Genomic DNA, 13,479 nt, shown 5'->3' with positions numbered 1-13,479 from the left:
CTGCTTCAAAGACCCTCTCCCTAATTCTCGCTCTAATATTCCTGTTTGCTCTCTCTGTGGCATGCACATGTTTGTTCAGGTCGGCAAGGTCTTAGTTTCCCCGCAGTCAACGACGAAGCCACCCCCACCAACTCATCATGTTCTTCGCTTTCATATAGGATCAATACATGGATGGAGTTAAGTGCTGAGTGTTTCTTACCGTCCTCTCCGGCTCAGCACAGAGATGCTTTAACCGACTCCCGGTCGGATCCATTTACTGTTTCAAGGACTTCTGCAAGCATTTTTCCACTACTTCATTAGCTGCCATTACCATAAGAATACGTTGAGCCTATTTTCCCTCAAGCAAGGGCCTAAGGAGGCACTAAGAGTGTACATTAAAAAATTCAACCAAGTAACTATGGATGTTCCCTCGGTCATCTCTGAAATTTTGGTGAGCGTATTCTTCCAAGGGTTCCCTAATGGGGATTTCTTCCGCTCTTTGATCAAGAAAGCCCCTAAGAAACTTCAACCACCTACTTAGAAGGAGTGACTAAATACATCAATGTGGAGGAAACTCAATCCGCTAAAAAAGAAAATAATACATCAACCCCTATAATCACTCAAATAGAATACATGGATCTCCCTCCCCCCTCACAAGGTGTAGATCGACATCTGAGCCACCCACTTGAGCCAAGAAGGGAGGAGAGAGCAGCGTAGAAGGTGGAAGAGGTCCAGGAAGCGACTATCGTGCCGGATCGACCGCTTCCTGAGAAGCACCGAATTTTTCATGATTACCATCAATCTTATCATCATGATACCAGTGAATACCATCAGTATGCCGAGAGGCTCCATCGAGTAGTGAAGTCAGGAGAAACAAATAAAAGATCAACCTTACTCTCCTCTTGAGGATCTCCTTTAAAAACACAGTGGGAAGATCCTAGCTCATGCTCAAACCAAACATATAGTCGACATCTCCACAAAGAGTCCAATCAACAGAATTCAAAGTGAATATTCGATTAGAAATCCCAAAAGATCAAAATTTCAATCCGATCAGTAGCTCCTAAATATCACCATTGGAAGGAAGTTTAAATCGAGGCTATTTCATTCAAATCCTTTCGACATTTTTATGCAGGATAAGTTTTAATCTATCGTCCAATCGATAGCTCCGATCGGTAGCTCAACCATATCATGTGGCTCATTCATCCTTACTTAACAACTTGAGATTATCCATTCAAGCCGACAAGATAGATATGTCTAAAATTTAAATTTTATATTTTAAAATTCAAAATATACCCTTATCTTTATCAAAGTAGAGAATCCAAGATCCAAGGCATTCAGGTTATATACCGTGCCTCCCAACTCCAAAGCATTCGGATCATATACCATGCCTTCTAACTCTAAGGCATTCGGGTTATACATCGTGCCTCCCAACTTCAAGACATTCAGGTCATACACCGTGCCTCCCAACTCCAAGGCATTCGGGTTATATACCGTACCTCCCAACTCCAAGCCATTCAAGTTATACACCAGGCTCCCAAGCTCTAGGACATTTGGGTTAAACACCATATATCCCATCTCCAAGGCATTAGAGTTACATATCATGCCACCAGGCTCAAGAACATTCAGGTTATACACCATGCCTCCCAACTTTAAGGTATTTGGGTCATACATTGCATCTCCAAGCTCAAGAGTATTCAAGTCATAGAAAATGCCTCTAAACTCTAAGGTATTCGGATCATATACAGTGCCTCTCAACTCCAAGTATTCGAGTTATGCACCATACCTCACAACTCCAAGGCATTCAAGTCATACATCGTACCTCTCAACTCCAAGGCATTCAAGTCACACATCGTGCCTCCCAACTCCAAGGCATTTGAGTCATACACCGTGCCCCCAACTTCAAGGCATTCGGATCATACACCGTGGCTCCCAACTCCAAGGCATTCGGGTCATACACTGTACCTCCCAACTCTAAGACATTCGGATCATACAGCGTGGCTTCAATCTCCAAGGATAAATTCCAGACGCTCATGTCAATCAACCGAGTTATAAGCGAGCTTTATCTCGTTCCTGTCCCAGACTCTTGTGCCGACTGACCGAGTTATAAGCGAGCCTTCTCTTGTGCTTGTCTCAGACTCTTATGTTGCTCGGGCGAGTTATAAGCAAGCCAACTCTCACACTTATCTCAGTCTCTTGTGTCAGTCAACCGAGTTATAAACAAGGCTGCTCTTGCACCTGTCCCAGTCTTTTGTGCTGACCAACCGAGTTATAAGTGAACCTGCTTTTACGCCTGTCTTAGACTCTCATGCCCCTCAGTCGAGTTATAAACGAATCTGCTCTCACACCTATCCCAGACTCTCATGCCGCCCAACCAAGTTATAAGTGAGTTTGCTCTCACGCTTGTCCCAGACTCTTGTGCTGCACGATCGAGTTATAAGTGAGCCTGCTCTCGTGCCTATCCTAGACACTCGTGTCGATCGATCGAGTTATAAGCGAGCCTACTCCGGAACCTGTCTCAGACTCTCATGTCGTTCAGCCAAGTTATAAGCGAGTTTGCTCTCTCACCTGTCCCAAACTCTCCTGCTACCCGGTCAAGTTATAAACAAGCCTACTCTCGCACCTATCCTAGACTCTTGTGTAGCTCGACCGAGTCATAAGTGAGTCTGCTCTCGCATCTTTCCTAGACTCTCGTGCTGCCATACCAAGTTATAAGTAAGTCTACTCTCGCGCCTATCCTAGACTCTCGTCTTGATCAGCCGAGTTATAAGCGAGTTTGCTCTTGCGCTTGTCCTAAACTTATATCGCTCGGTCGAGTTATAAGCGAACCTACTCTCACTCTTATCCCAAACTCTCATGCCAATTGGTCGAGTTATAAATGAGCATGCTATTGCGCTTGTCCTAAACTATCGTACTGACTGGTCGAGTTATAAGAGAGTCTGCTCTCGCGCCTATCCCAAACTCTCGTGCCACTCAGCTGAGTTATAAGCAAGCCTACTCTCGCGCCTATCCTAGACTCTCGTGCTACCCGACAGAGTTATAAACGAGTCTGCTCTTGCGGCTGTCCCAGATTCTCGTGCCACTTGGCCGAGCTATAAGCGAGTCTGCTCTTGCATTTGTCTCAAACTCTCATGCCGCTTGACCGAGTTATAAGATAGCTTGCCCTCGTGCCTATATCCCAGACTCCCACCCTAACTACGAGTTATAAGTGAGCTTGTTCTAGTACCTATATCCCAGCCACTTGCTCCAACTGCGAGTTATAAGTGAGCATGACTCTTGTGTCTAACGACCATCCGATCGGCTGTTCAAGACTCTCGAGCCGCTTAGCCGAGTTATAAGTGAGCATGCTTTCATGCTTGTCCTAGACTCTCTTGTCTCCCAGTCGAGTTATAAGTGAGCTTGCCCTTACATCTATATCTCAGACTCTCACCCCAACTATGAGTTATAAGCAAGTATTGCTCTTGCATCCAACAACCATACAGTCGGCTATCTGAAACTCTTTACCCAGTTACGAGTTATAAGTGAGCATGACTCTCGCATCCAACAACCATTCGGTTAGCTATTCCAGACTCTCGCTCTAGTTGTGAGTTATAAGCGAGCATGAGTCTCACATCCAACGATCATCCGGTTAGCTGCTTCTAAATTTCGCCACAACTGCGACTTATTCAAACAGGCATGACTCCCAATACTCATTCGCTTGGGCATGACTTCCATCCTACCACTAATCACATATCGCCGCTCGCTTGACACTACTCTCATATTGCTGCTCGCTTGGCATCGTTTTTGTCGATCACTCAGCATCACCACAATTACTTGCTCGATATTATATTGCGGGCCTAACAATTTGACTCTATAGTTAGGAGTGATTCAGCCTTTGTGACAGGTTGTCTACTCAGTTGAACTTGTACTTTCTTTGACTAGACTTGAAAGGGAAACTTGTGATACGGTGAGTAAGGTACGACCTCTGAAGTTGGGGTCGAAGTCAAGATGATGTGACAGTCCAAGTTAAGGTGAGATGATAGCCAAAGTCAAGATGTACATGTCAGAACGAACCACTTCTCCTAAATAGATCTTCCAGAATAAACATTTCCGGTCCTAGAGTCGGTTGAACATCTGAGGCTAAATTTTCCACTGCTTGGGCCTAGCTCCCAGGCTAGAGCTGGTAGACCTTAGAGTCAGACGAGCATCCAGATTCAGTTCCTCATCTCTCTTGAGTGTTGAGATAAGGGTGATGCTAACGACTGAGACTGAGACTTAGATGATGTCAAGATTTGAGGTTAAGACAGGGGCGAAATTAGCGGCTGAGATTGATACTGGATGATATCGATATTCGAGGCTGAAATATGGAGGATGTCAAAATATGATGTTAATGGATAGAAAGGATGTCAGATTCTAGAGCGACGGATGCCAGTGACCGAAGCCAAAGTCTTGTCTTGTCTCCAAATAAATTCAATTCTTTGAAATGAGTACACTGAGTAGCTTAAATCAAACTCTTTATCTCATATGGACTGAGTCAGATTCTCTTGGAGTCAAATTTAATCTATCTTCATTTTGATTGACAGTTTAACATGATTTTTTTTTACCATATGAGCCGCATGGAGGCTGAATAATTCTGTCGTAGCACGTGCCATGCTTATTGTTGACATATACATGTGATAAGGTAGCTTTTTGATTAATATAGGTGAGTTACTATTTCTAAGTTTCATTAGTGTATACACAAATATTCAAGACCATAGACTGACTAATGACAAATTGAGCCTTAAATTAACACTTTGTAGGTCGTCAATACACTACTTGCTACAAAACTACTCACTGAGTACAAATGCATCGTTTAAGTTGTTTCAGAAACTACTAATTACATTTATGACTGATGACATCTAGGAGGAAAATTGTTTGGAAGAAGTGGCTCGATTCACTAATATCTTGGCCCTTTCTCTTTTCACCATGCTGGGAGTTTTCTCATGGTGGTCAGATAAGAGCGACTCTGGATTGGACATTTTGCCCTCCCATCGTTAGCTAATCAATGAAACGTATGTCCTAATTGAAATTGTCTACCGTTCTACGTCTTGTATTTGACTTAGGCTCGTTGACTTGACCAGTCAAGAATTACGAGCTTGACCATCCCAAACTATGGAACTACGACTACGACGAACTCATATAAGAGCCTGTCCGTAGGAACATCGCTCTGCTCTCGCCTAACTCATTCCCCTTTCACAGTATGCATTCCCCTGCTTCTTCTACTCTTTACTTCCTCTGCTCTGCTCTCCTCTTCCACGCATTTCTGACCACTGCCATCGATCCTCTCCACGCTAAGTGCTCCATCTCCAAAAACTACACGTCTAACGACGCCTTCGGCCACAACTTGCCTCAGATGATGTCCCTGCTCGCGACAAAAGCCGCACCGATCGGCTTCGCGCTCGGCTCCGTCGGGCACGGCGACGGCCGAGTGAACGGCCTCGCGCTGTGCCGCGGCGACGTCCGAAGCTCGGCATGCACCTCGTGCATCCTGACCGCCGGCGCCCGCATCCGCGACCTCTGCCCTCGCAACAAGGAGGCTGTCGTCTGGTACGACGAGTGCATGGTGCGGTACTCCGACGCCGCATTCTTCGGCGACGCCGACTACGACCAAAGCTTCCCCTTGTTCAACCCTCGTAACACTTTCAACACGCGGAACGTTTCAGACCCGAAGGTCTTCGACGGAAAGGTGGCGCTCTTGTTGGAACGGCTGAAGAACAAGGCTTACATCTCCCCGTTGATGTTCGCGAAGCAAGAGTTGGAGATAGGAGATCAGTCGAGGAACCTGTACGGATTAGCTCAGTGCACGAAAGATATATCTGGCGGTGACTGCAAGAAGTGTCTGGAGGCTGCCATTAACAAGCTCCGCAGATGCTGCAGGGGCCAACGAGGGGCGAGGGTAGTAGGTGGCAGCTGTAACATGCGATACGAGTTGTACGCTTTCTTAGATGATGCCTAGGAACGATGTTGGCTTGTTGGGTGTTCTGTGGAGCCAGTAATGATTATTTCTTGATTATAATTAACGAAATCTTTCCCAATGGTTCCAGGCCTTCCCATAATCATGTTTTGTGCTTGGAAATGGATTTTAGTGCTATTTTTTTTTAAGCATTAGTGTAGCGGTTTCGTGGTTTGTTCTTGCCGAATATTTTTTTAATAGCCGCCTAATCAATTAATATTATACTTTAGTTGAACTATATGATTGACCATGTTGGCACCTTACCAGGCTTATCATGACTCGGACAATTAGTGGCCTTAGTTAATTAACAAATAACTATATATGTAAAATCATTACTGAATTACAACTAGATATTAAAAATATCTGTGAAATATTTTATATTTCTAAACTAAATGTATTTTTATAGATATTAATTCCAACATGACATGAACTCCCCGTACACCGAGGAATGACACCGTTTTAGTCAAAGCAGGCTTGCTCCGTGAACACGATCATGACATGACTTTCCACTCCTCATTAATTCATAAAGTATTGCAAAGTCAAGTCAAGGCCAGCTTTGCAAAGGAGAATGTATGAGAAGAGCTGCTGATTATAGTTTGCTCTTTGTTTCATTTTAAGCACCATATTTTGATTTCTTCGTATTTTGTCTTGTATGTTATGCATTGGTTTTTGTTTTTCTTTTTAAAAATAATAACAATAAGCAGTATAGTTCTTATCTTTGTAATTATACTTTTGGTCCATTCATATTGTGCTTTCGTTTGGTAATTATACATGCTATACTGATGAAAATGTTATATTTGTTTCCATCATGTTAATTGTTTTATCACACAAGAAGCATAGTCGCACCAAGAAATCAACAAAATCTTTCCTAGACAAAGAAAATGTCACAAGAAAATTAGTTTCTTTCCCCTTGCAATTGCTCTTTTTCAAACATTCTGTTACACTCTAATGTTGCAGCCTCTGATAAATCTAGCCCAGAAATCCAGGTACTTGGTCCACAGTGTCCTGATACGTGGAAATGCAATGTCCAGCCAAGGCTGGGCTCTGCCATTGAAATGGATCACAGCCGCTTTTTGTGCTTCTGCTACAGTGGTTTTCCTTGGTAGCCCGGACCCAACATGTGCCAGTAAGGATCAATGCCATGAACATGACCATGGAAGGCTATTAGACCTGGAGGCAGAGTCCCTAATTGCCACAGGCTCAACTCTGATTCCAGATTCTGAGAATCAAGAATGAACAAAATCATATATCAAATATAATTGGGGGACAAAGTGCAGCTTTAATTGAATGAAACCTTTTGCAGCCAATGGTAGTAAGACTGACTAATGTTAGTCTTCCTCCACGCGTCCAGATCAAAGATATCCATGTTGAGTATATGTAACGGAAAAGGAGGAAGGAAACTTCTATGGGTATGATTTTAATTTCATATTAGAAGTTACAAGATATTATAATTGATTTATAGTATTACATATATATTAATAATATGAATAAATATATGGAGAGATACTCTCTCTCATATGTAGATGCTCAGGAGGTATAAATTTATAGTCTAAATTATATTGAACTAAGTTGATTTGTGTGCACACACGACCTACACACATCAAATGTCGGACCAGTTGAAGTAAAATTTATCCAAGTGAATTAACTAACATTTTACCACTTGAATATTTTACTTATTGCTTAAATATAACAGATACATTAATTGATGATTAATAAACATATGTAACCTTTAGCCATTTGAGCTGGACAAATTAATAGATAGTAAATGATTTTAATTTGGCTATTGAATACTATAAGGATCTATACTCCTACATAAGGAAGTTATGGCTAAGAGCAAGAGAGATAGAGTTAATGGCAAAGATTTTTTTCCACCTTTGTTCCCCCAAATCCTTTCTCCGCTGAGCATTTTCGCTCGATGATTTGCTCGTGATAGCAATAGGGTATTTTCTTAATTCACCACAAACAACCACTTCTTGATTATGTACGTGGTTTTATCATTGTATCCTGCGAACATACGTCCATCATAACCTCAAAGCACAGCCGGAGGAGGACAAATCTGTTTTAAGAAAAGAACTTGAAAGTAGGCCTCGACATCTTCTTTTCTACACTTAAGACTCTCCAATTGGGACTCTCAAGTTTGGAGTCTACAGTGGGGACTCTCAAGTCGGGGTTCTCAAGTCGGGAGCCTCAAGTCAGGAGCCTCCAGTCGGGACTCTTCAATCAGGACTCTCCAGTCGGGATTCTCAAGTCAGGAGCCTCCAGTCGGGATTCTATACTTGGGAGTTTGTACTCATGAGTCTGTACTTGGACTCTGTATTTGGGAGTGTGCACTTGGACTCTGTACTCGGAAGTTTGCACTTAGACTCTACACTCTAGCATACAAGACAACCCAGTTCTCAACCAACTCAGTTATCCCAAATAGCTTTTCCTTCTCTGCTTGACATCCTGAGTTATCAGCTCAAGTCAATTCAACAAATAAGTCTGATTTTATTTGTAATTTCAATTTGGACTACTACTCCTCTATCTCCTGCTAGATTATCCAATAATTTTAAAACATAATCTGTTCTATTGAGATGTTCACTGGGTTGAACTTCAAGAGGTGACAACAGAAGATGTTCTTCTACTTGACCATGTTCAGTTTGGCCCCGTTCTTGACCGAGGACCCTCCTAAGCATGTTGAGGATGTTGATGTTCACACTATTAGTGCAGTGGAGACATAGACATATTTTGAATTCCTTTACTGAAACTACATTCTCAATTGCCTTATCGACTCGTTGAACATTGTGTATAGTACGAAGAGAATGACTAAGGAGTTATGGAAGTCCTTGGACAAGAAGTATACGATGAAGGATACAGGGGCCAAGAAATTTATTATCGGTTAATTCCTAGACTATAAGATGGTTGACTCAAAGATGGTGATCAGCCAAGTCCAGGAGCTTCAAGTGATCTTGCACGAGATCCACTCGGAAGGTATGGTTCTTAGTAAAACTTTTCAAGTGACTACTATCATTGAGAAAATGTCTTTCGACTGGAAGGACATCAAGAACAACTTGAAGTACAAACGGAAGGAGATGAACACGGAAGAACTCATTATTAGACTTTGAATTGAAGAAGACAACAAGAGTTCAGAAATAAAACTGTTCTCTCACATTACTATGAAAGTCAATATGGTTGAGCACGATCAAAACTAAAAATGAAAGAATCCCAAGACTTCCAAGATGGGACCCAAAGGAGGTATAAGCAAGAAATTCTTTAGGAAGTGCTTCAACTGTGGTCGATTGGGTCACAAATCTTTGGAATGTAAAATGCTGAAAAAGAAGCAAGAGACAACCTAAACGAGAGATCAGAAATGGATGACCTCTGTGTCGTGGTCTCTGAACTGAACCTGGTGAATTCAAACCTATAGCAATAATGGATCAATACTGGAGCCACTAGACATATTTTCTACAACAAGGAGCTACTCCACAACTTTGAAGAAATCAAAGATGGAGAGAAGTTGTTCATGGGAAACTTGGCAACCTCGGACATCATAGGTTAAGAATCCAACTCTAAATAGCATAATGAATGCTCTTCTATTAAACTCTGGACTGCCATAGTTCATATGGGGGAAACTTTATTAATAGCTAATTATCTCTTAAATAAAGTATCCCGAAAGAAAATAAATAAGAGTCCTTATAAGTTGTGGAATGGAAGACAACTATCCTACAAATATTTACAAATGTGAGGGTGTCTTGCTAAAGTTTTCCTGTGCAGCCAGATTTTTTAACCGGCTGGAAGCTAGAGGTTGCGAATCCGCCATCGCTCAGTAAGTACAAAGGCCGAGCCAACTATCTCCAAGCAGCCTCAAGCTTGGCTGGATAGAAGTATCACATTCACAAGTTGCTATTGGAGGGTGTCCTCTACGTGTTTGGCCTGAGTCCGATCCGCATAAAGCTTCCATTCAGCCTAGGTATACTCTTTCTCAGTCTAACATTTGAATTTAAATGATTTCTCTCTTTCTTTTGCAGCTCGAGTTATGTTGCGCGAACATCTGGCTGGTAAATCCAAACTCACAGACGTAGAGATCAATGTTGCGGCCATAGCTGAACTCGAGAGCCGAGGCTTACATCCTGCCGGCTCGCAAGAAGATCCACTCGAAGAGAGCACGTGAGTGCCTGCTCAAGGGAGCGAAGGGGTAGCCATCTAGACGGCTAGTGGTGAAGCGGTTGGCATAGCAAATCTTCCACCGGAACGACTTCCGGTGATTCCGGTCGATAGGACCTCGGAATCAGCTTCTTCCAGGGATCCATGGACAAGCCGAAAGATGTAACGCCCGCCCTCCTCCTACTTATAACTGGGTAGGAAGGGCGGTGCTATGCGAACATACATACATGCATATTCAATGGTTGCAACGGAAGAATTTAAATTTAAACATGGAGAAACAAACATTTAAACATGTAAATCTCTTAAAGCATGTAAACATGTAACACATGTGAGCATGCTTAGCATTCTTGCATATAACTTGGTTTGGTATCTATTTCTTAAAACATGATACATTATTGTTTAAAACTAGAGCATAAAGCGTACTAATAAAGAGAGGATGAACTACTAAGCATATATATTGTTCTCAAAAGGGGTACTTGGTACTTCTTTAAAGAAAGCTCATGATAACTAACCTGATAGAAGTATAGGAGTCTAAACACCAGTATGAACATTAATATGGGGTTCGAAGCATAAACTAAGTACCTAGTCGTCCATCACTTAACACTTCAAGCATAATAAGGAGGTTCTTAGCAATTCTTTAACTAAAACAAGTGCTTATCATTGTTGGTGCAACATCCCTCAGGTCAAGGTTGACCATGGTTGACCAAGCTTGAGTCTTGGTTTGGGTTTCGATGTTTGACAATGCAAGGTTGATTGAAGAAGAGTCAAGTAGGTCAAGGTTGATCGGATACCTGACTGGGAAGTTCTAACTGGAAGGTTAGGCAGATGGAAAACCCTAGTGAGTGAAGCTAGGTGAAAGTCCTAGTGAGTGAAGTTAGGCAGATGGAAAATCCTAGTGAGTGAAGCTAAGTGAAAGTCCTAGTGAGTGAAGCTAGGCAGATGGAAAATCCTAGTGAGTGAAGCTAGGTAAAAGCCCTAGTGAGTGAAGCTAGGCAGATGGAAAATCCTAGTGAGTGAAGCTAGGTAAAAGCCCTAATGAGTGAAGCTAGGCAGATGGAAAATCCTAGTGAGTGAAGCTAGGTAAAAGCCCTGGTGAGTGAAGCCAGGCAAGGGAAAATCCAGATGGATCAAGGATGATCAGACATCTGGTGTCGGGAAGTCCAAGTAGGTCAAGAGAGTGACCGGATACTTGGCACAAAGAGAAAAGTCCAAGTAAGTCAAGGGAGTGACCGGATACTTGGCACAAAGAGAAAAGTCCAAGTGGGTCAAAGGGATTGACCGGACACCTGGTGGGGAGTCCTGGCAGGTCAAGGGAGTGACCAGATGCTAGGTATGATGTACCAACAAGTCAAGGTTGACCGGATGTTGGTTTGAGAGGCTTGGGACTTGGTTTTGGGCAAAAACCAAGAGCTAGATCGATCAGTGGATCGATCCAGGCTTTTCACAGCAAACATAAAGCCTCTGGATCGATCCAGGTTTTTCCCAGCGCACAGAAAGCCTCTGGTTCGATCAGTGGATCGATCCAGAGGTCCCAATCGATCAATGGATCGATTGGGACGCTGCTGCTTCGCGCGATAAGCGATGGATCGATCTGTGGATTGATCCAGGCGTTTTTCCAGCTCTGGATCGATCCGTGGATCGATCCAAAGCCTCCCCGATCGATTGGGAGCTTTCGAATCGATCGGGATCCGACCGTTGCGTCGTATTTGAGCTGCAGGCGTGCGATGGCTGCGGTAGAACTTCACCGATTCATTTCAGATCACTTCATTGCTTCCACGACAAAGCTCAGATCTTCACCAGCGACTCCACAGAGCTCTCCACGCCAGTTCTTGAAGTTCTTCCAAGTCAAGAGGCGGATCTATTGCAAGAGGAAGAAAGCTAGGGTTAGGGTTTTCTTGTACTCATTGTAAGCTTTGTGCTTGTATTTTGTATCCTTTCCCCTTCTTCTTGTAGTGTGAACTTGTAGGGCTTCTCTGCCTTCGGTAGTTACTGAAAAGGAGGATTTTATTAGTGGAGGGTGTGTGAGTAGGTGTGGATCCTTGGACTAGTCACCTCTTGTGAGGTGGATACCAAGTAAACCAACCTTGTTAGCGTTGTGTGGTTTATTTCTTATATTTCCGCTGTACATCCTTGAAGAAACGAGCAACGCCGACGAAGAGCACGCGAAGAGCTATTCACCCCCCCTCTAGCTACTTTTCGGTCCCAACAAGTGGTATCAGAGCGAGGCCGCTTTTCACCGGAATCATCGCCGGAAGGGTCAAGCATAACAAGAAGAGCTAGAGGGTGAAGAAGTTGAAGCAAAAGTGTCAAAGTCAAAGAAACTCAAAAGCTCAACTTCTACAATGGGATTCCAAGATGGGCTCGGATTCGACACAAGGGTGGCTCCACCATACACTTCCACGAGCTTCGATTCTTGGAAATCAAGAATTGAAAATTATCTTATGATGGAGATAGAGCAATGGTTTGCTCTTATGGAAGTCTTCAAGACTCCAACAAACTCAAAGGGCAAAGTTCTCAAGAGGAGCAAGTGGAGCCAATAGCAAGTCCAAAGGTGCGAGGCCAATGACAAAGTGACCAAGCTTTTAGTCAATCTATTGCCAAGCACCATCCTTTGCAAAATTGGAGAATTTGAAGATGCAAAGGAATTATGGAGTAAATTGGCCAAGCTTCATGAAGAGATCCCCTCCACTGTACAAGAGCAAGAAGAATCCAGAGAGGGTGACTCTTTGGAGCAAGACCAAGAGGAGGACTCCGAGGTTGAGAGATGCTCAATCTCCGAAGAAGAAGTCCAAGAAAGAGCTTCATCTTCAAGGGAGTGCAATGAAGAGAACAAGGAGGGAGCATACTCCTTGTTCCATGTACAAGATGATGAAGCCTCCACCTCTAGGATTGAGGGGGAGCAATCTTCATTGACACCGGATCAAGAGCAAAAAGGATCCTCCACATCCGGATCAAGAGAAGAAGAGGATGAAGAAGCTTCTACCTCCGCAAGTCAAGCAAAATCGAATGGAGGAATATCTTCGGATCAAGAGAAAGCTTCTACCTCCGGATCAAAAGGAGAAGATGCCACCCCTACAAGCAAAGGTATAAACATTTCAATTAATGATAAAAATCATATCATATGCTTTGAATGTAGGGAACATGGGCATTACAAAAGTAAATGCCCTAAATTGGCCAAGAAGAAGGGCCAAGTGGCACAAAAGGGCAAGGTGAAGCCCAAGGAGACCATCCCAAATACAAAGAAGAGCAAGGAACATATTATATGCTTTTCTTGCAATCAAAAGGGGCATTACCGAAGTCAATGTCCCAAGGGGAAGAAGATGGTCAAGGCTCAAGGAGGAAGCTCAATTCAAGGGGGAGCCTCTAAGGTAAAAAGAAAGGTAACTTTC

At 43.1% G+C, this 13,479-nt stretch overlaps 1 protein-coding gene across 1 annotated transcript; it reads left to right on the top strand.

The window, feature by feature from the left end:
* Window positions 1–4,997: 4,997 nt before the first annotated feature.
* Window positions 4,998–6,041, top strand: LOC122010212 (cysteine-rich repeat secretory protein 38-like). Its single transcript, XM_042566675.1, has one exon. The coding sequence runs from the start codon at window positions 5,195–5,197 to the stop codon at window positions 5,948–5,950; it is 756 nt and encodes a 251-aa protein (XP_042422609.1). The 5' UTR covers window positions 4,998–5,194; the 3' UTR covers window positions 5,951–6,041.
* The last annotated feature ends 7,438 nt before the right edge of the window (window positions 6,042–13,479 follow it).

The sequence above is a fragment of the Zingiber officinale genome, chromosome 1A (genome assembly GCF_018446385.1).
Source record: "Zingiber officinale cultivar Zhangliang chromosome 1A, Zo_v1.1, whole genome shotgun sequence".
Classification (NCBI taxonomy): domain Eukaryota; kingdom Viridiplantae; phylum Streptophyta; class Magnoliopsida; order Zingiberales; family Zingiberaceae; genus Zingiber; species Zingiber officinale.
Note: the sequence above shows the minus strand (reverse complement) of the source record. Positions and strands in the feature narration are given on the sequence as shown.